Source organism: Schistocerca gregaria, chromosome X (genome assembly GCF_023897955.1).
Source record: "Schistocerca gregaria isolate iqSchGreg1 chromosome X, iqSchGreg1.2, whole genome shotgun sequence".
Classification (NCBI taxonomy): Eukaryota; Metazoa; Arthropoda; class Insecta; order Orthoptera; family Acrididae; genus Schistocerca; species Schistocerca gregaria.
The window spans coordinates 381,890,430-381,913,513 of record NC_064931.1 but is presented as its reverse complement, the minus strand read 5'-3'; the positions used below and the strand labels follow the sequence as shown (position 1 = coordinate 381,913,513).

Below are 23,084 nucleotides of genomic sequence, written 5' to 3'. Positions count from 1 at the left end.
AATGCTGCTACTAGTACTGACAGACACCGTTCTGGCTGATGTGAAATACTTATAATCAGGCTGTAAGAAAACTATAATGTGAAAAAAATTTGATGCTTGCACTTCTTAAAGTTTGATATCTTTACTCGATAAAGGACTGAATTTCTCTTCATTATTCATCATAGTTACTGTGCTGCATCAAATTAAGTGCATAGCACAAAATTTTAAAGAGTTTGCAGAGGTAAAAACGCAAGTGAAAACTTTACATATGATTGATTTTAGTCCACAGTTTTCTGTATGCAAAATGTAGATGAGACATCGAAATTTTATTTAAAATTGAGAACATAGTGATATCTTATTTTCTTCTTGACTTGTTGAATTTTATACAGGTGAAAACGCACTGTGTGCCTAGCTCTGTCCATGTGGACTTGCTCGCAGTTACGAAGTAATTATAATCAAAATTTTAAAAAAAACACTATAAGGTGGCGAAGTTTGATTTTCGTACATCTTACAATCTGATATCTCTGCTCGATAAAGGACTGAACTTATTTTCGCTATTCATCATAGTTACTGTGCTGCATCAAATTAAGTAAAGTATTACACACAACGTTAAAGACTTTGAAGAGGTACAAACGCACTGCGTCAACTTTGTGTATGGTTCATTTATCCCATACATTGATGTGTATGAAATCTAGATTATATATCTAAATTTTATTTAAAACTGCGAGTACAAAAATATTATTTTATTCGCGAGTTACTGGCTTCTATATCTTGCGGATTTTTATCTCGTGGACTTACATACATTAAGATTTCAAGTATCCACACAACCAAAAATCCAAGAGATTAAGGCCAGTGAAACGATTTAGCCAATATAATGAACAACCCCAACCAATCCATTGCTCATCAAATGTCTGTGTCAGCTGATCTCACACATTTCGAAGAGAATAGGCTGTTGCTCCATCATGCATGAACTACATCTCCAGCCACTGTTAAATGGTACCTCCTGTAGCAAGGCAAGCAAGTTGTGTGATAGAAACTGACAGTACCTCGCACCAGTCAACAGGTTTCACAGTACGCAAGGTCCTATTAGTCTAACAACCATACATCAATGGAAAATTGGCGCTGAGAACTTTCTTCTTCAACTAAATGTAGCTTTGCATCAACCCACACATTCTAAAAATGTAAAATCCCCTCTCGTGTGAAACTAGTCTCCTCTGAATAGTATCTTTGTTGTGAAAAGTGGATCTTCACCATGCCTTTGCAACAGCCATTGACAAAAGTGCATTCTGGCAGGCCGATGTTCTGGCTGAAGGACGTTGACCTGTACATGATATGGGTACAGCAACTGTTCACACATGATTGTCCAGCTTAGAGGGTGACTAACCCCATATCTTATGGTGTAATTTCAGGGTAACTCTTCACTTAGAAAGAAAGTATTGGTTTGCACAAAAGCAAGCAGTAACAATGATATGTGGTGTTCACTCATGGACATCATATAGCTTCCTCTTCAAGGAACTAGACATTTTAACTGCACTGTCACAACACATATATTCACTAATTAAGTTACTCATAAACAATCCATCACAATTTGAGAACAGTAATATCCATACCTACTACACTAGAGAGACAAATGACCTTCATTGTCCACTATAAAAGCTTCCAATGATGAAAAAAGGAGTTCAATATACAGTAACAATTTTTTTTGATAATTTGCCCAATACCAGACAAAGTCTGACAGGTAGTAAAGCAAGTTTTAAATCAAACTTAAAATCATTTCTCCTGGACAACTCGTTGGCGTAAAACTGGTAAGAAAGAAACCACTCGTTTTAATGTGTACTTGCCTGAGTGGGACTAGAAAAATAATGTAGCCATTGACGTTTACACAAATCAAGTTACATATCCTGTAAACTGAATCGTTCTACATAATTTCGATTAAAGAATCCTTCAAATGATCTATGGGACACGCAACTAACTAACTAGATACTGTACAGAGGTTGCTGCGGAAGAGATGGGTTTCACAGTATCTTGGATCACCAAGTGCTCATAAATCTTAAGGTATGGTTTTTAGAGCATGAACATTCTTGTCTTGTTTTAATCCATACTACCATCTCTCATAATGAGGACATCCTGCATATATTATTGGTTGTCCCTGATGAGGTTGACAACAATGAGCCACATGCGAGGCTATTGCTGCCTGCTATGCAGAGCTGCCTAGTGTTTCTCTTTTTAGTATGGTGCCACCACAAGCTTAAGTGTTCACTCATCTGTGTGCTTTCAAGATGGGAATACGTCTGTACATGTACCACCCACTGCTAGACCATCGATGGTGACTGACCTCACTTCATATCCAGCAACTTTTCTTCTGCATATGCCGCCAGCTGAATCATATACTGCCACCACCTTGTGAAAACGAACGGTTGTAGAAATACTATTTTAGCTTTATTAACTTGTAATCATTATTTACACACACACACACACACACACACTGAATGAAGTACTATACTAGGTTGTTTTACTAAAAATTTAGTATTCACAGCGCATTTTTAATGTCACTCAAACATCTCCACCAACTTACCTTATTGTAATGATTAGCCTCTCCATAGGAGAAATAGGTCGAATATTTGTGACCTACTTTATCAAAGTAGCTGATATCAGTTTCTCTAAAAGTGGAAAATGTCTCGAGTCATTCGATGAAATTTGTGTTCGTATTGAGAGAGCTCACAATTATCCACAGCCGATCTTTGTTTGATGCTCATAGCATTTTACTGGTACACACACACTTTTTCCTTTCCTTTTACATCTTTCTGAGCTTTACGAAATAATAATAAAGCAAACTAACGTCCTTTATAGAAGAGCTCATGATTGAACTGAGACAGAAACCTGATTTGTGCGGTCTTGTTGCTTGTCGTATTGCTCCAGTGTGAACACCAGTTTTGCCACAGATAAGCTCCGCATCACGTGATCTTTATTGCAATGTGTCGTATCACGTATTGTATCGTCTCTGTGGATTTCGGGCTTAACTGTCCATGTCACGAGGCCATGTGCTACAGTACAGTGATTTGTGGAGCGTGGTAGTAAACCCATGTTGATGTCTCGGGCACCAATGGTACACACCTGGAATGTACTTGGGCACAAACCCTGCGCACACAAACCACCAATCTGTAACTGATGAAAATTATATGACTTGTGTCTACACATCTGGTGTCATATATATCTGGAAGCCTACTAAAGAGTTGTCGAATCCATGTCACGTTTAATAATTGTTGTTTGTGTATTGTTCTCCAAATGTGAATACACACACTGTTAAGCAGGTAGTCATAATCATTTGGCTCATCGGTGTACGGTACCTGACAGTGCTGGTACCATGTTCAGAGTAATTAAATATGAGGAATAGTACCACATAAGTGGTGTTGCCTGTGTATGTGGATACAGGAGGTAGACAATCTCACCGACAGGGGTCAATGCATTTTTTGTTTCTGCAATCACTGAACAGGGCGATGGGAAAACATTTAATCTGCAATGAATAATCCGCATCCCACTGAAAGTGTCTTATACATTATAGACTGCCTGATCACTAGAATCTGCAAAACACAAATATAACACATTTCATTCTAATCACCTACTATACTTTATCATTACTGTAGTCAGTAGTGGGTACTCAGCTCGAGGATATTAAAATACTGTCAAGAAAAGTGCTCTGTTTGATTTAATTGACTGAAAAGCTATCTAGCAGACAGAGTTAATAAAACAAAGTGACACTTTAATAATGAACTAGATGCTGATGACATCAGCACAGGCAAATGTATTGCTGTAAATGGGATTTTTTGATCCTTATTCCAGTTGGGTAAATATTCTTAAATGTAGTAACACCTTACTGGCCTTCAAGATAATCGCCATTAGGTTCAACACATTTCTGACAACTGCAACTAATGGTGGCCAGTAAAAGTCACTGAACTTTTCAGATGCACCTTGTATACTACTTTATACATTATTATTTATTCTTGCAAAGTTACACATCATATTATAATGACACCTCAAAAAATTTATTTGCAATGTGTTCGAGCGTGTGTATCAAAATACGCTCTTTTCTCAAATCATACAGATAGTTCAAAATTTTATTTCAACTATTATGAGAACATTACTATCTGAACACCAAAAACAGTTGATTGATGATGAATAAGTGTATAAAACAGAAGCTGATTTGTGCAGGGAAGATATGGTAAAACAACTAGTAACCTAATTATTTTAAGTCCATAGTAGCACAAACACCTTAAAAATTTTAATTTCACTAAAACATGAAGTCACACATAATTATTGGAGAATCCTTACAAAAAAAACACTTAAAAATTTTAATACATATTACAAAGTTAGGACACTAAATTTGTTTGACTAACTGCATTTCCAGAGCCATCAGTCAACTAAAATGTAAATTGTACAACCTATTGTATTGTTGCAGTGGTACATACCTGAAATCGTCCTTGAATTACATCTAATTGTTGTTTTGTGATCTTCGTCTGCCTTCTAGTCATATCAGTTGGTTGTTTTGCATTGAATGGATATGCAATACATCTTGAAATAAAGACGTATAACTGAATTTTTCTTTTCCTTTCTTCTTCCTCTCTCTCCTGCTTGTCCTGAAATTGAAAATGGAAGGATAACCGATTATGGCTAGATTATAACTTGATAATAAATTTAATTTGGTGGAGGATACCAGAGAACTGCTGAAGTATCTAAACAAATATTTATTCACAATGTACATGACAAAGATTGGTGATATAAAAGTTAAATCTAATATACCTCAGTTACTTTCATTCCAAGATATCATATGGGATCGGTTCTTGGGTGACCCATTAAGGTAAGTTAAAGTTTTCTCAGTCCAAAATTATGTATTATGAATTACCTGTGCGTGAACTCGAGAGCGTCCATGGTGTACTAAGTAATTATTGCCAATATACCTACTCAATAATGAAATTAGTCTTATGTAATACATGTCGTTCCGAAATTAGCAGCCTGGTTCATTAAATCAGAAATAGAAATAAGAAAACTGTAAACAGCGGTTTAGGGTCACTTACTTTGATCAAGAAAGATGGTCATTACTAACAAACACATATTCCGAATACCGGTAGCTTGGCAGCAGCCGTTAAAAGTTTAGATACAGTTTAAGGAGAACCTACACGATTTGTTGGTAGCCAACATATATATTTCACAGAGAAATTTTGTATTTTTAATACCAAAAAACCAATTTAAGTGTATATCATTAATAATATCAAATAACATGAGTGTTATGTAAAATCCGACTTCTGCAGACCCTCATTGCCATAATCTGACCCACATAAATATGTGTTGTGAAATGCTTTCTCTTCTATGATATGTTGCTACAATGGCCTAATAATTATTTTATGAGCCACAGTGTACATAAAATTACATCTTTGTGACAAGTTTTGGCATTACCTCAGTAGTAAGGCTACCATCTATCCAGTTCACTTTGTTTCCATTTGTGAGATCATGTGAGCAGGTCAGTGCCTTCCTTATCTGTGTCACCACCACTATCACACCTCAAGCCATACTCCTCTTACCTATGACATGAGTCGCAATTCAAGAAGCCACATCTCATTTGTTGGATTATTGGCAACCATTAAAATGAAACAGTAAATCACATCCCATTAATATACTAGCTATCAAAACAACACTGACAATCAACAAAGTGGCCTCAGAAGCGCCATCTTGAACATTTCAAAAGTATTCGAATAAATTTTTTGTGCCGTGTTCAGAAGTACTTATAAAAAGAAAAATTATATAGTCGATGTACCGTGACATATTTCCACATCTAAAGCATGTAAACCTCATCGCCAACAAAACACACACACACACACACACAATGTTCCACTTAACTATTTTCCACATGGAAATTGTTCTAGGAAACATGCTTTTCAGGTTTCTTAATGTTATTTCCACGCCTAAAATTAATGAAAAAATACGTCAGTGACACAGAAAGTCTCCGAATAATGTCCCATCCACCCCCCCTCTCCCCAAGAACACACACACATATTCATCAAAACTGATACCTAAACATGACTAATAATTCTCAAATTAATTACTCACATGCTATTGTCATGTCTAAATTGTTAGAAGAAAAGATATGTGGCAAAAAATAGCATGGTAAGCAGGCAGTTGAAATTTCATTTTATGCCTAAATGAGGTGATGTAGAAAAACGAACCTGACCAAGCCTTTAACTGCACAAAACACGTGCTGGCTAAAATACTATGATAATACGGCAAGGACGCAAGCAAATAGACATTCTGAATTACTGTCAGATATTGAAAGAATGCAATTAATATGTGAAGCCTAATACATGACTGAACTCTCAAACTAATTGCCACAATGATAATTCTACGCCTAAATTGTTCTATAACTGTACAAAACACATGTAGCATGTTATGTAAGCAGCGGACACTTTATTTTACTCCTAAATGGGGTTTTATTCGAAAACAAAGTTTGTGGTAGGCAACGACATCTACCAATCGGCACTATGGTCCCAAAGCTGTAAGGTGTCTGTAATGTTTGTCAAATAGTTCAGAATATTGGCATTTCGATCTGAGGTTATCTTAGTGGTGGTACAAACAATGAACTTTCATCACCTAACATATTCAGAAATTTTTTAGTAGCGCTTCATCAGAGCAAGCACAATTTTCAGGGGGAAGAAGAGTCGTGTCCTACACTAGAAAGATATAACTTGCGTTATTCCCTGGGTGAAATACCTCTTTTTGATCCTGAACATAAGTGCTGCGACGTTCCACTGGTATTCTATACACCATCACCTTTTCTGAGACATAAGCACAACAAACCATACTACAAGTATAGCGTTTTGACAAGATCCTTATTTCGTTGGATCAGTTAAACTACATATTGTCGGAATATACACATACAACTTCGAAATGCTCCAAAATGATATCTAAACATGACCAAAGACAACGGTGGACCAAGTTCTACACATAGAGAGAAAACTTCAGAATCTTTAAAATAGGATCTTTGCGCAAAAAATCATATTTAACAAAATAAGTAATGATTTTGAGTAAAAAACATAAGCAAGATGCATATCATAATATGTAAATTTAACTAGATTTCTGATCAAAAACTAAAATTCGAAATTTGAACTGAAATAAAATTGTGTTACTTCACAAAATATGTAATATTTTGAGTACAAAATACGTGTGGCACTACTGTCAGAACTTAACTTTTCTATAAAATTTTTTAAAAAATAAATCACACATTGGTTGCATAACAGCACTAATAAAGTTCGACATTTTTGAAACACTTTGCAAGGGACAATGACTCCTCAATACATATATCTCCACATTAAAAATGTCTGTACTACTTATCGAAATAGATGCAGCTTGTTTATTAGTGCTAGAGTAGGTTAGTCAGTGAGCTTCACATAAGTTCTTTATATCATACATTAAACGGACCAAAATGCATAAAGATTGGTTCTATAACATTGTACTACATGCATGAGCATTACTGCTGATCTACATTATGGCTTAAAGATGATGAGAATAGATTGATCTTTGTATCAAAAGAAACAATATTTTCCCATGTTTATATTTGTTAAAACCTCATTTTAATTTGCCTGAAACCATTATGAAAGCCATCCAAATATTATACTGCTTCAATGTAAGTGTATGAACTTCATCTTGCAGCATAAAATGTCTGCCATTTTCTGCTATAATTGTAATGCTGCACACAGTGGAAACTGCTGTAAAAATATACGTTTGTAAAGGTAAGAAACAAGGGTTGCTATGCTTCCAACGACTTTTCAAAGTCACCCAAACATTATAGTGACCACATCATAGGGTCCTCCTATGCTGATAATGCTAACTTCTGCTATCACACAGTGGAGACTACATGTCACTTCATCTCCCATACATTATCATTTTACTGTAAAATGGTAACAAACTGGCCAGACCCTCATCATGATATAGCAAAATTCTAACGAACAGCTTCACACATTAGTATCAGTACTGATAATATTATGCACCAGATGTCAAACGTGTGATATACACTGAACAGCCAAAGAAACTGGTACACCTCCTAATATCGTGTAGGGCACCCCAAAGCACGCAGAAGTGCCGCAACAGGACGTGGCATGGAATCCACTAATGTCTGCCGTAGTGCTGGAGGGAACTGACACCATGAATCCTGTAGGGCTGTCCATAAATCCGTAAGAGTACAAGGGAGTGGAGATCTCTTCTGAACAGCACGTTGCAAGAGCAAGGCATCCAGATATGCTGAAAAATGTTCATGTCTTGGGAGTTTGGTGGCCAGTGGAATTGTTTAAACTCATAAGAATGTTCCTGGAGCCAATCTGTCGCAATTCTGGACGTGTGTGGTGACGCATTGTCTTGCTGGAATTGCTCAAGCCCGTCGAAATGCAAAATGGACATCAATGGATGCAAGTGATCACACAGCATACTTACATATGTGTCAGCTGTCGAATTCGTATCTAGATGTATCAGGGGTCCCATATCACTCCAACTCCACACGTCCCACACCATTACAAATCCTCCACCAGCTTTAACAGTACCCTGCTGGCAAGCAGGGTCCATGGATTTATGAGGTTGTCTCCATACCTGTACACGTCCATCTGGTCGATACAATCTGAAACGAGACTCGTCCGACCAGGCAACATGTTTCCAGTCCTGAACAGCCCAAGCGAGGCGTAAAGCTTTGTGTCGTGCAATCATCAAGGTTAAACGAGCGGGCCTTCGACTCCTAAAGCCCACATCGATGATGTTTCCCTAAATGGTTCGCACGCTGACACTTGTTGATGGCTTAGAATTGAAATCTGCAGCAATCTGCGGAAGAGTTGCACTTCTGTCACGTTGAACGATTGACTTCAGTCGTCGTTGGTCCCATTCTTGCAGGAACTTTTTCCGGCCGCAGCAATGTCTGAGATTTGATGTCTTACCGCTCCTGATGTTCACGGTACACTCGTGAAATGGTATATTGCAAAATCTCCACTTCATCGCTACCTCGGAGATGCTGTGTCCCATCGCTCAAGCACCGACTATAACACCACTTTCAAACTCACTTCAATCTTGATAAGCTGCGATTATAGCAATTGTAACCGACCCAACAACAGCGCCAGACACTTGTCTTATACAGGCGTTGCAGACCGCAGCAGCGTGTTCTGCCTACTTACATATCTCTGTATTTGAATACGCATGCCTGTATAGGTTTGCGTATTCAAATACAGAGATATGTAAGCAGGCAGTATCTTTGGCCCATCATTGTATTTACCAAATCATGTTTTGGGACTACGTTATTCCATTATCAAGTGCTATAAAAGAAGGAAACAGTTTTAGAGCATTTGGTAATGGTATAACATAGTTCCAACACATGTCGAGGCAGCTATGTCACACTTCTGACGACTGGTGCATAAAATTATCAATATTGACTAATGAGATAGTAGTACAACGGTTTCACAACAGACACGTCATAATATTATACCAAAACTCTAAAAAATTATCCCATACGTCAGTATGTTACAGCAAATTTGTAACAAACTGTTACATACATCGTCATGTTACAGTAAAACTGTGACAAATTGGCCAACATATATCACCATTGTTAACATGAAATAGTAAAAAATTGCTCTATACAATGTAAAAGCATGGTGGATACTACTGGAGCAATAATTGTCAGATGACATACGGTGACTACCATTACCCTTGTACCTTTCACGAAGTATGGTAAAAAGATGGAATATTGATGTTCATAAATGCTGCTGAAGCTATAAATTCAAGATCTGTATGCGTGTGCGTTTTCTTTGTTTTTGGAAATATGTATTACATGATCTAGTTATGGTATGATCTACATCTTTGATCTGCTCACTATGTATCTATGGAACAAAAAATATACATATTATAATCTAATCTATTATTATTATTATTTCTCTTGTGGCAGAAACACACACATTTACACAGCTAACAACCATTACCTTATCTCAATTTTGAGCAAACTTGGTCACTGCTAGTGCATTCTCCAAGGCCGGATATAAGTAATCTTCTGTACAGAAGTTTGGATGCAGTCGACGATGAAGCATGTGTTCAACTGTCTGATGTCTGTAGTCGCTCTGGACAATTTTTCTTAGTCGTTGCCCCAGATTGGCATACTAACTCTGGATCTGCCCACTCCTCATTTAAATCTATTCAAGGACTTCCATGTCAGCTGTCCTTTGTTATAACTACGTGGAAGAGTTTCAGATACTATTAAACAACGAGGGGCAAGCAGACTTTAGCTTTTCACAGTGGTAACTTGGCTGTTTGATTTGTGGTTGAGAGTACAGCTGATTGTTCTGAGAAAGTTTTTGCATGTGAGTTTCATATCTGTGTTATGAATGAGTTACCTCTTGCTCTAGGCTTTTTACATCCAAGGATGCTGATGTCGCATTATATGGTACCTCTACAGTAATGTCCCGATAAAAGAAAATTTTTAAATTACTAGACATAAGGTCCTATTCTACAAGAAGATCATTACTGCAGAGTGTACAAAACGAATTGAATTTCTAGATTTTGTTTTAGCATATGTTTTTTTACCTCAGTGACAACATACACTCCTGGAAATGGAAAAAAGAACACATTGACACCGGTGTGTCAGACCCACCATACTTGCTCCGGACACTGCGAGAGGGCTGTACAAGCAATGATCACACGCACGGCACAGCGGACACACCAGGAACCGCGGTGTTGGCCGTCGAATGGCGCTAGCTGCGCAGCATTTGTGCACCGCCGCCGTCAGTGTCAGCCTGTTTGCCGTGGCATACGGACCTCCGTCGCAGTCTTTAACACTGGTAGCATGCCGCGACAGCGTGGACGTGAACCGTATGTGCAATTGACGGACTTTGAGCGAGGGCGTATAGTGGGCATGCGGGAGGCCGGGTGGACGTACCGCCGAATTGCTCAACACGTGGGGCGTGAGGTCTCCACAGTTCATCGATGTTGTCGCCAGTGGTCGGCGGAAGATGCACGTGCCCGTCGACCTGGGACCGGACCGCAGCGACGCACGGATGCACGCCAAGACCGTAGGATCCTGCGCAGTGCCGTAGGGGACCGCACCGCCACTTCCCAGCAAATTAGGGACACTGTTGCTCCTGGGGTATCGGCGAGGACCATTCGCAACCGTCTCCATGCAGCTGGGCTACGGTCCCGCACACCGTTAGGCCGTCTTCCGCTCACGCCCCAACATCGTGCAGCCCGCCTCCAGTGGTGTCGCGACAGGCGTGAATAGAGGGACGAATGGAGACGTGTCGTCTTCAGCGATGAGACTCGCTTCTGCCTTGGTGCCAATAATGGTCGTATGCGTGTTTGGCGCCGTGCAGGTGAGCGCCACAATCAGGACTGCATACGACTGAGGCACACAGGACCAACACCCGGCATCATGGTGTGGGGAGCGATCTCCTACACTGGCCGTTTCCAGAAAACCTACATGTACAGATAGTGTCATCAATTTCAGTTCACGATATTCTCCCCGATATAAAAAGGCCTCCTTCACCTCAATGATTCACCGTCTCCTTCGTCTGCCTTTGGCCGAAACCGAAATACATAAAGAACTCAGCCGTTAGCTACAGCAGTCTGCTTTAAAACGCTATTCTGTAAATGACGTCACGCGCCCTTACAGTAGGCTAAAGAAACGTATAATAAATACCAGGGAGGCACTTACAAAGAAAATAGATCCAACAAAGAAATAACGAAAGCCATTCCTATGAAATTAAATGGCAAAACGTCCCTGCAAATAGGAAAATGTTTCAAGAAATCTGATGTTACATGTGGTTTTGAGGTTAGCAACACCCTAAAACTGCGAGTAAAATATAAACTGAAAATATGACAAATTTGATGGCTCTGGAGTATACAGGATCGACTGAAGTAATGTAATAAGTATTATATCGGTAGCCGGCCGCGGTGGTCTCGCGGTTCTAGGCGCTCAGTCCGGAACCGCGCGACTGCTACCGTCGCAGGTTCGAATCCTGCCTCGGGCATGGATGTGTGTGATGTCCTTAGGTTAGTTAGGTTTAAGTAGTTCTAAGTTCTAGGGGACTGATGACCACAGCAGTTGAGTCGCATAGTGCTCAGAGCCATTTGAACCATTTTTATTATATCGGTAAAACTGGCCGTTAATTTAACGTACAATTTAAAGAACATTCACAGCCACGTAACAGAACTGCTCGTTGTAAAAGGAAGATTGAGAATAGTATGCGTGGAAAAATTTTGTGCTCTTAAATAGTTAAAAGAGCTTGAAATTTATAAAGGGGAAAAAAACAACAGCCAACAAAAGTGATTAATGGACGTAGCGATTATGCACCTAATGCCTACTTCGCTTTTTTTTTTTGATAATATTCTACGTTAACCGCTGGTTTTTTATTTCTTTTTTGTTATTTTCAAACCTTTACATAAAGGTAGGCTGGCAGCGGCCTATCTATGCCGCTGTTCGACCATAGAAAAACATACATTAAACAGAAAGACATAAAAACAAACATACATGGGGGATAAAAACAAGATACATACATATTAAAATAAAGGAAGGCATTCACGGACGTATAAAAAGTTCAGCACTATACACAAACGGAGCCACTGAGTTGCACACGTGAACGTAAGAGCACTGAAGGAGAGACACTGATGACCTGATGGGAACAGAAACACTAGAACAATGGCGACGAACTTAGGCATACTAAAACATGCTGTTTGCTCGAAAAAGTCAGGGGGCTGCCATAGGGAAGAGGGGACAGTAGGAGGAAGGGGGGGAGGATGCCAGTAGGAGAGAAGAAGGGAGGGGGTGGGTAGAGGGTATGGGGGTGTGGAAGCCCAGGAAGGAGGGGAGGAGAGAGAGCAGAGGGGAGGAAGTGAGGAGGGAGAGAGGGGAAAAGAGGGAGCCCTGGAGGAAAAACACAGGAGGAGGAAGGGGAGGATCAAAGCTGATAGGAGGGGTAGATGGAGGGGACAAGGGCATCATCAGGGAGGGGGAGTTGGCGGAAGCCACCTTGGGCAAGTTTATGGATTAACCACTGAACGTCTGTGTTTCATATATCTTGCTTATGGCTTCAAGTAGTATAGAGTGGTTTACATATTTGCTTTGTTCTCTGACGTAATGCATATAACTCTAATGTTTTTTCTCCCTCCTCTGTTTATGTAATATTCTTCATTAATTAGGTAATCTTACTCATGCATTGGTATGGGGATTCATCATTCGTTTCTTAGAACGGCGTGGTGCAGGGTACAAAGGACCTTCCGGAAGTCACGTTCCTCTAATCACTTCTCGCCTCATCGGCGTTCTGGGAGTTCTGGTGTTAGCGCCAACAGAGAGCGCTGATTATGTATGGCAGTCTGTTCTCATTCAATGGGCTTCTCTAGCTATTTGTTTCGTAATTTTTATATTATTCTGTGTAGCCGAGAGCTGGTTATTTTATGTGATTATCTAAAATATCTCCACTTGATCGTATCTCAGTTACTGTCTCTTAACTTTTTCCTTTTTAACAATCTACATTTCGTCATGTTTTACTTCATTGCATTTTATTATTATAATGTCCCCTTGCTTAGCTGAAAACAGTCTGCTTTAGGCGGTGGTGCAGCAGGGACCTGTTGGGCGCGCGTGGACGACGCAGTGTTTACACCGCCCGTACTCACGCGTGTTATCTGACTAGGTCGCCATGGCACACAATTTTAGAAAGACTACGCTCCAATTTACGTTTGTCAATGAATATGCCAGACTCAAGGCTTCCGAAATAGAGCGTTTTTGGAGGGAAGAAGCTCGTTTACCTGCTACAAACCTAACTGGAATACACCTATCCATTGTAAGCAGTACAATGCACATCAAGATGACTGATGAAGCTGCATGTGGAATAATTCTCGCCACTGCTTAAAGAGGATTTACATTTCGACACTCTTATGGCCATATCAGTGATGTAACAGTAGCTCCTTCAGGCTTGGGTGTGAGGGTCATTTGGATCTTAAATTGTCGTTTTAGATACCAGAATCGATTATTATTAAATCGCTGCGACCATATGGAACGGTACTCAGACATACGCCTGGACACTGGGCGAGTTTTAGCACTATCCCATAGTAAATGGCGTCCGACAGGTGTGGATCGTCCTTAACAAACATATCCCTTCTCATTTATATATTGGAGGATGTCGAGCTATTGTGATTTACGATGGCCAGCCACACACATGTTCTGGCTGTGGTGGAGAAGGACATATCCGCTCGGAGTGCATACAACGCCGCCTCATACAACTGCCACATGGAACACGTCACAGTGAGAAGTACTCGCACAACTGCAGATGACATACGTGTCGGTGGCCCACCGGGAGGTGTTGCCGAGTTCAAAGCGTGAGAAGGACATGTTGATGCAAAAACAGACCACATTAGGAGAGCATGGAGGTGACATGGAGAACGCCCCTAGATCCACATCACGTCAGATGGGGGAAGAAGTTTCGGCATCCTCCTGTAGCACACAGCATGGAAGTGGAGGTCGAGACAGTGGCGGCAGCAACAGACCAACAAACGCTCGATGACCATACTGAGACATCGCCTACGGCGGCAAAGGGTAGGGTGCACAAAGAATGACCGCCGACGCATCGCAAGAAGCGTCACCACAGTTCGGGCGACACATCCTCAGTAGTGGAACAAAGTTCATTCTGGTTCATTTTATTAGTGCAAGTTGCCTACATCAGGGACAAGTATGCATTCAGGGCAAACCTATTGTTCTCCTTTGATTGGCAGGTACTTAATTTATTGTTCTCCTTTGATTGACAGGTCCTTAACCTATTGTTCTGCTAAAAGGATTCCTCCTTTTGATTAACAGACAATTAACCTATTGTTTCTCAGCCCCCTTCCCCTCCCACCTGACCCCTCAGGAAACCTCCCCCCCCCCCCCCCCCCTTGATGCTGCATGTCCACTTTCAGATACGAGTTATTGGAATAGCCCCTCTAACTCTTATCAGTTTCACTGACTACTTAAATTGATCAATTAATTAACCTAGCCCCCTCCCCTGCCCCCTCCCATCAACCAGAAAATCGCGGGAAGTTCAAATCCCATCAGACAATGCAAAACACCATGGCTACCTCCACAAACATAAGAAAATGGTGGGAAAATATGTCATTTGGGCTACCCCCACTAACCTAAGTCATCCGACTGCCACCTCTTTCTAGGACTTGGCTGGGAAAGGACTCAGCCTGTGGTGGATATGATGGACATAAGTCTTTATTTTCAGTCTATTTAAACAATTAGAGGCAGTACCGCCATCAAGTGTGTTCACCATGATGTCCAGGGTCCAACTGACCTAGTACACAATAACGTCACCAGAGGGCACTATCGCCCCTCCCGTGACATAATCCAAGATGGCGGTCTGGAGGGGAAAAATGGCAGGAAAAGGGCTCAGCCTGGTATGGGTTGCAGGAGAGAGGAAGGAGTGTACTGCATTTATTTCGGAACAATTTATTTATAGATGGATTTGACATAGTATATTTATTACACAGATACAAAACACTCGCTCTGACGTGCTTGAGGTCACATTACACAGTTTACAAACCTCCAAACAACTCGTAAATAATGCAGTAAACTGATGTAAAGACCAGCAAACAACTCATAAATTGCCGAAATAATGCAGTACACTGCATACTGACATTCAAGCAACTTGTAAATTGTCAAAAAATAATGCATGGGTAACGTTTTGCAAACATGTTCACAACGCTTAAACAACCAGAGATAACACAGTGCACAAACAGTCATTGCACGTAAAAAACGATTTTGAATTATCATCAGCTGCAACGTGCCAGAGGTTCAAACGCGTGTACACGTCGACACTGCCCCAAACCACTGCCACTGCCGATGGCAGCCTGTAGGTGAAAGCCGTGTCTACAGTTAAAGAGTTCTTCGATTGTTACACTGATGTCACGGATCACCAAGGCACGCACGCACCGCCCGGCGTCCTCTGTCCAGTGGACCGCACAGGACACTACCGCACATGCTCCCAGGAATGGGGATGCACTGGCGGCCCCTGTGAAGTGACGTCATGGCTGTCAGCTGCTGAGCTACGCACAGGTGTGCATTTGGGTGCTGCAAACATGAGGCAGTGGCATTCCTTTCGTACTTGACACCTGACAAATTCCTGTTGAAATGCGTTTTCACCTAGGCACCATTGCTTGTATGATGACACATAGCTGTGGTGCGATTCCAGTGCTGAGAGAGATGTCTGCATAGCAACTAAAAGGTTCTCACTGTTATACTCATGCCACATGTCTATGTAAATAACAGGCAAGTCCCCTCCCCCCTCTGGACACGCTATAGAAATCTGTTCCATCTGCTGCTTTCTTCCTAGAAGTCCTAATGGGACAGCCTGTTCTCACTGAATTTACCTGTCAGACTGCTGCCCATGTGGGGGCACTGTCCGCCATTTTTTTCTGCAGACGAGACTTTCAGTGGCAAAAATTATTATGTGCAGATCGCCATATTGCACTGACAGTTAAACCCTTCAGAAGTGCCCTACATATCGTCAAATACAGAAAGACTCTTACTCAGTTTCACTGTTCTGTCACTGAGGATGGGAGGTTCAATATTAGAACGTAAAACTGATCTCCGAACTAGCAATATATCATCGCATATAATGTCGATGTAGTAAACATACAATTCATATCCTGTGGCATACAAAATCGCCCCTTTTTCATCATTCATATAGATATCGACTGCCAGACACTAGTAAATATACCGTGAAGACTGTGAGCACCATATATACTCCTCGCAGCACTAGATATTTTCCCGCAGCTGACGGTCACAGGTCACCCGCTTCTGAAGCGTGACCAGAGCACACTTGGTGGACCGAAGTCACTCTCTGAACTGTTGTACAAAGATGAGCTCGTTTCTATACCAATCACCAGACTCTGGTGATTACAAGAACACATTTATTTTTGCACATGGTTTACCAGAATATTATACGATTTTGGCGACCTTACCATCAAGCCTTGTCAGTACAGTGTGGTGTTCTACTTCTACACACTGAGAATGACCAGGCTCGGATCATCATCTCGTGCATCCTTCAGCAGGATGTTTTAATTTGTTGCATCAAGGACACTGGGGTATTGTGAGGACAAAGCAGCTTGTTCGATGAGTGTTCTTGTCCAGAGATGTGCGCCCAGATTGAAGACACGAAGTCTCAAGCTGCGCTGCTTACATGGTGCAAAAGGTGGCACCAATGCAAGGCTTTTCTGAGTCGATATGCCCCACAGTCTGTGGAGATGCATCCACATTGATTTTGCTGGACCTATCTCAAACACACGATGGCTTATTGTAGTGGATACTTTCAGTTGTTTTTCCTTAGTGGTTTTGATGAACTTTATGATGTCGACCGGATCTATTAGAAAACTTACTCAGCGTAAGGTACTTCAAATGGAGGTGGATACGCCCTCAGCCCCAACGCCATCTTAACAGCTGCCAATGTCGCAGTGGGCAAGGCCTCTGCACCACCTTCCCCTCCTATGGGGGCCCTCCAGTGTTCGTGACTTAGGTCCTGGATATAGGCGTGCACGCTCTCTGTGGTTTCCCAGGGTTTCCCAGGTGAATATCACAGAATCTTCTTCGTGTCGCGTTTGTAGCACGCCATCTTCGTGTTGTAGCAATTTTATTGGCCAGTAGTGTACCTAGCCTTAGCTTTTGGAATAGTAGTTGAATTACTGGAGCTTGTGCCGAAGACGATTTGTACAAAATTGAGTATTCGTCAATAAATGTGTTCTTATTACTAATCATCATCAGTGTTTCAATGCCCTCCTCGTTCTCCTCCCATTGTGTTTCCCTCAGCTCACTATTAACAGATGACGGTGGTGACTAGTGAACTCCCCTTCTGTTATTGTATTAAAAGTACGACACAACACTTTCAGCACCTCGAACATTATTTTAACGATTTACTGACCACTATTTTTGTCAAAGTCAGGACACCGAATTTTTTTTTGATTGATTTTCTTCGACCAGGGCAACGTAGAACAGAATAAAGATATTTTGTAGTGTTTGCTCTACATCAAAATACGTATATGCTATAACAGAAAAGTATTTACTACCTTTCTGCCTCGGTTAAAATAGCTTGGCGAGTAAAATCTCTAGCTATATCAATAATTTTTCTCTAGTCATCGTGCAATACGTACTGACTCACATGTTTTCCTATTTGTTATGACGCTTCAACTGTTCTTAAATGCTCTCTCGTAACTGGATCAGATTTTGCCAAATACTCTAAGATGTCCAAAAGAAGGTCATATTGATATTTCTCCAAGTTACTATCACCTCTCAAAGCTAAACCTCTTCCAGCGAGAAGGAGAACTGTTTCGACTATCCGATGCGATACTTCGATACAATACCGTTCTTCTCTTACAGTTCCGGTGTAAAAGATCTTCTATGGATGAACTACTATTTGGTAGATTTTCTAATATGCGCCGTTCTAAGTACGACGTTTTCTGATCAGCGCTGTTACCATGTTCATTCACTATTTGTTTAACTTTTCCAGCATCTTCCTTTTCCCCAGCTACAGTCTAGAGCCAAATCAGATTTAGAGACATCCGTGTGTCGCGAAAACAACCGGCAAGCAAACCACTGGAGTGCTTGCTTTTCTTCTCTCCAAACAAGCCAGTTTCTTTTTGAAATTTCCCCGTTCTTTTAAGATTCGCTCAAACCAATTTGCAGAGAAAGGTTGATTACTTTTTCGGCACTGGGGCAGACTTTTCGGTGTTTGCTCCGGTTCTCACCTAACAGCTTCTTCTATCTCCAAACTACTAAGCTACAGTAGTGTATATACTAATTAACACATATATAAAAACCATTTTTATAAAAAAAAAGGCATGTCTTCTTGTTTCTAATTACGTATCACAATCAAAATTTTTCCGAAATAATTGGTGTCCAACAACAAATGCGAGCACATCAAGTATCCTATAATGTGGCACTAAGCATGAAGATAACTATTACTGCACGTACTAAGCCTTCTGGTTGTAATTCTGACGCTTTAACCTTATGTGCTCGCATTCTCATGGGCTGTGTCCGCCGTTCAGTAACAGGATAGTTGTACAACAAATCGACGCCTGCTGCGTTTGACGATGGCCTGTAAAGCTGAAACTGGCCACTCGTGCAAAATGTAATAGAGTGAATACTTGTAAAAGACAAAAAATGATTCAAATGTCTCTGAGCACTATGGGACTTAACTTCTGAGGTCATCAGTCCCCTAGAACTTAGAACTATTTAAACCTAACTATCCTAAGGACATCACACACATCCATGCCCGAGGCAAGATTCGAACCTGCGACCGTAGCGGTCGCGCGGTTCCAGACTATAGCGCCTAGAACCGCTTGGCCAACACGGCCGGCTGTCATAGACAAGTGAGGTGGAAAATTCAAAGTACTTTTTAAGAAATATATGACTGTGGTATCTGTAACGGGACATCCTCCTTTAGCATTACTTTTCCTCAACAGTAGTTGTCGATACCAGTATTATTTTTCGAATTTTGGACAGATCAGTATTATCTCAAGTGCTTTTCTGAAAACTTTTATATAATTTTATACACAGTACGTTGTATTTAAAGCTAATATTTATGAAAACAAATTGCTTTATTTTGGATGTTATAATCGACTACTAGTTCTAAATGTACAGTTAAAATTATTTTCATAAATATTTGAAATTACGAATTATTTGGCACACACAAAATTTCTGTTATTAATTACGCAATTTAGTACTGTTTACCTCCCCCCCCCCCCCCCCCCCCATGAACCAGGGACCTTGCCGTTGGTGGGGAGGCTTGTGTGCCTCAGCGATACAGAGATAGCCCTACCGTAGGTGCAACCACAACGTAGGGGTATCTGTTGAGAGGCCAGACAAACGTGTGGTTCCTGAAGAGGGGCAGCAGCCTTTTCAGTAGTTGCAGGGGCAACAGTCTGGATGATTGACTGATCTGGCCTTGTAACACTAACCAAAACAGCATTGCTGTGCTGGTACTGCGAACGGCTGAAAGCAAGGGGAAACTACGGCCGTAATTTTTCCCGAGGGCATGCAGCTTTACTGTAGGGTTAAATGATGATGGCGTCCTCTTGGGTATAACATTCCGGAGGTGAAATAGTCCTCCATTCTGATCTCCGGGCGGGGACTGCTCAAGAGGATGTCGTTATAAGGAGAAAGAAATCGGAGCGTGGAATTTCAGATTCCTTAATCGAGCAGGTAGGTTAGAAAATTTAAAAAGGGAAATGGCTAGGTTAAAGTTAGATATAGTGGGAATTAGTGAAGTTCGGTGGCAGGAGGAACAAGACTTCTGGTCAGGTGAATACAGGGTTATGAACACAAAATCAAATAGGGCTAATGCAGGAGTAGGTTTAATAATGAATAGGAAACTAGGAATGCAGGTAAGCTACTACAAACAACATAGTGAACGCATTATTGCGGCCAAGATAGATACGAAGTCCACGCCTACTACAGTAGTACAAGTTTATATGCCTACTAGCTTTGCAGATGACGAAGAAATTGAAGAAATGTATGATGAAATAAAAGAAATTATTCAGATAGTGAAGGGAAAACAAAATTTAATATTCATGGGTGACTGGGATTCGTCAGTAGGAAAAGGGAGAGAAGGAAACGTAGTAGGTGAATATGGATTGGGGGTAAGAAACGAAAGAGGAAGCCGCCTGGTAGAATTTTGCACAGAGCACCACTTAATCATAGTTAACACTTGGTTCAAGAATCATAAAAGAAGATTGTATACATGGAAGAAGCCTGGAGATACTGACAGGTTTCAGATAGATTATGTAATGGTAAGACAGAGATTTAGGAACCAGGTTTTAAATTGTAAGACATTTCCAGGGGCAGATGTGGACTCTGACCACAATTTATTGGTTATGAACTGTAGATTAAAACTGAAGAAACTGCAAAAAGGTGGGAGTTTAAGGAGATGGGACCTGGATAAACTGACTAAACCAGAGGTTGTGCAGAGTTTCAGGGAGAGCATAAGGGAACAATTGACAAGAATGGGGGAAAGAAATACAGTAGAAGAAGAATGGGTAGCTTTGAGGGATGAAGTAGTGAAGGCAGCAGAGGATTAAGTAGGTAAAAAGACGAGGGCTAGTAGAAATCCTTAGGTAACAGAAGAAATGTTGAATTTAATTGATGCAAGGAGAAAATATAAAAATGCAGTAAATGAAGCAGGAAAAAAGGAATACAAACGTCTCAAAAATGAGATCGACAGGAAGTGCAAAATGGCTAGGCAGGGATGGCTAGATGACAAAATTAGAATGTGGAGGCTTATCTCACTAGGGGTAAGATAGATACTGCCTACAGGAAAATTAAAGAGACCTTTGGAGAAAAGAGAACCCTTTGTATGAATATCAAGAGCTCAGATGGAAACCCAGTTCTAAGCAAAGAAGGTAAGGCAGAAAGGTGGAAGCAGTATATATAGGGTTTATACAAGGGCGATGTACTTGAGAACAATATTGTGGAAATGGAGGAGGATGTGGATGAAGATGAAATGGGAGATACGATACTGCGTGAAGAGTTTGGCAGAGCACTGAAAGACCTGAGTCGAAACAAAGCTCCAGGAGTAGACAACATTCCATTAGAACTACTGACAGCCTTGGGAGAGCCAGTCCTGACAAAACTCTACCATCTGGTGAGCAAGATGTATGAGACAGGCGAAATACCCTCAGACTTCAAGAAGAATATAATAATTCCAATCGCAAAGAAAGCAGGTTTTGACAGATATGAAAATTATCGAACTATCAGTTTAATAAGTCACGGCTGCAAAATACTAACGCGAATTCTTTAAAGACTAATGGAAAAACTAGTAGAAGCCGACCGCGGGAAAGATCAGTTTGGATTCCGTAGAAATGTTAGGACACGTGAGGCAATACTGACCCTACGACTTATCTTAGAAGCTAGATTAAGGAAAAGCAAACCTACTTTTCTAGCATTTGTAGACTTAGAGAAAGCTATTGACAATGTTGACTGGAATATTCTCTTTCAAATTCTGAAGGTGGCAGGGGTAAAATACAGCGAGCGAAAAGCTATTTACAATTTGTACAGAAACCAGATGGTAGTTATAAGAGTCGAGGGACATCAAAGGGAAGCAGTGGTTGAGAAAGTCATATTTCGTTGCGACATGCTCTTCCCATGAACGTCAATCACCTACTTTCTGATCTGTGTGAAAGTAGTTTGTTGGCATCCACCTACATAGGGAGGGAATGATCATCTTAATAAAATAACAGAAATCAGAGCTCGCAAAGAAAGATTTTGTGTTAGTTTCTCCCCCGAGCTGTTCAAGAGCAGAACGGTGGAGAAACAACTTTAAGGTGGCTGGATGAACCCTCTGCCAGTCACTTAATTGGAACTGCAGAGTTATCATGTAGATGTAGCTGCTTCGGAAGCACGTGAGGAGGTTTATGTACCGCATTTACAACTTTTTAAAATGTGGACCTGAAAGCGAAACTGCCATTTTTGACATTTTGAAGATCGAAGAACGAACTGCAGAAGCACGTGGCGGCAAGATAACTGCACAGATAACAGTAAACGAAAGTGTCAGAGCTGTAGAAACGTGAGGAAAATTTGTTCTCGTGTCGCCTTGAAAGCATAGAAATCGCTAGAAACCTGTCACACGAACGAATACACGATATCACAAAAACTAGTTACAGTACAGCATAAGCAAATTGGCCTCCAAGGCTAAAAGACATTGGTTTCAAATATGTTAAGAAGATAGTTTTTAACAGAAAGATGTGGCGTAAGTGCAGCCAAAACAATTAGCCTTACAAAGAAGGGCGTTATAAGAGAAGGAGATAGTTCAACAGCGTATTACATTGATGAAACTGGTCGAATCGAATCATTCCATGACAAACTGCTGGAAAATCAGTGATGGTACTGGCAGTCTTAAAGTTCTCATAGGAACAGCTTCTGAGATAATTCTGTTCACACCAAAAAATGTCATAACATACTGATAATTTTTACGGTGGTCTTTTTGCACCAGTCTTTGTAACTAATAATTCTCTTTTACGCACAGGACACCTTTATACACGCATTATACACATTTAAGAAAATTATGTGCAGCGGAAGC

At 40.8% G+C, this 23,084-nt stretch overlaps 1 protein-coding gene across 1 annotated transcript in view; it reads right to left on the bottom strand.

Annotated features, from left to right (window-relative positions):
• The window catches only part of LOC126297751 (calcium-dependent secretion activator-like), a 1,391,877-nt gene that overhangs the window by 983,620 nt on the left and 385,173 nt on the right, over positions 1-23,084 (bottom strand). Inside the window, exon 4 of the mRNA XM_049988921.1 lies at positions 4,446-4,613. Within this exon, the coding sequence (XP_049844878.1) occupies positions 4,446-4,613 (168 nt within the window). The remainder of the gene's footprint in view (positions 1-4,445; positions 4,614-23,084) is intronic.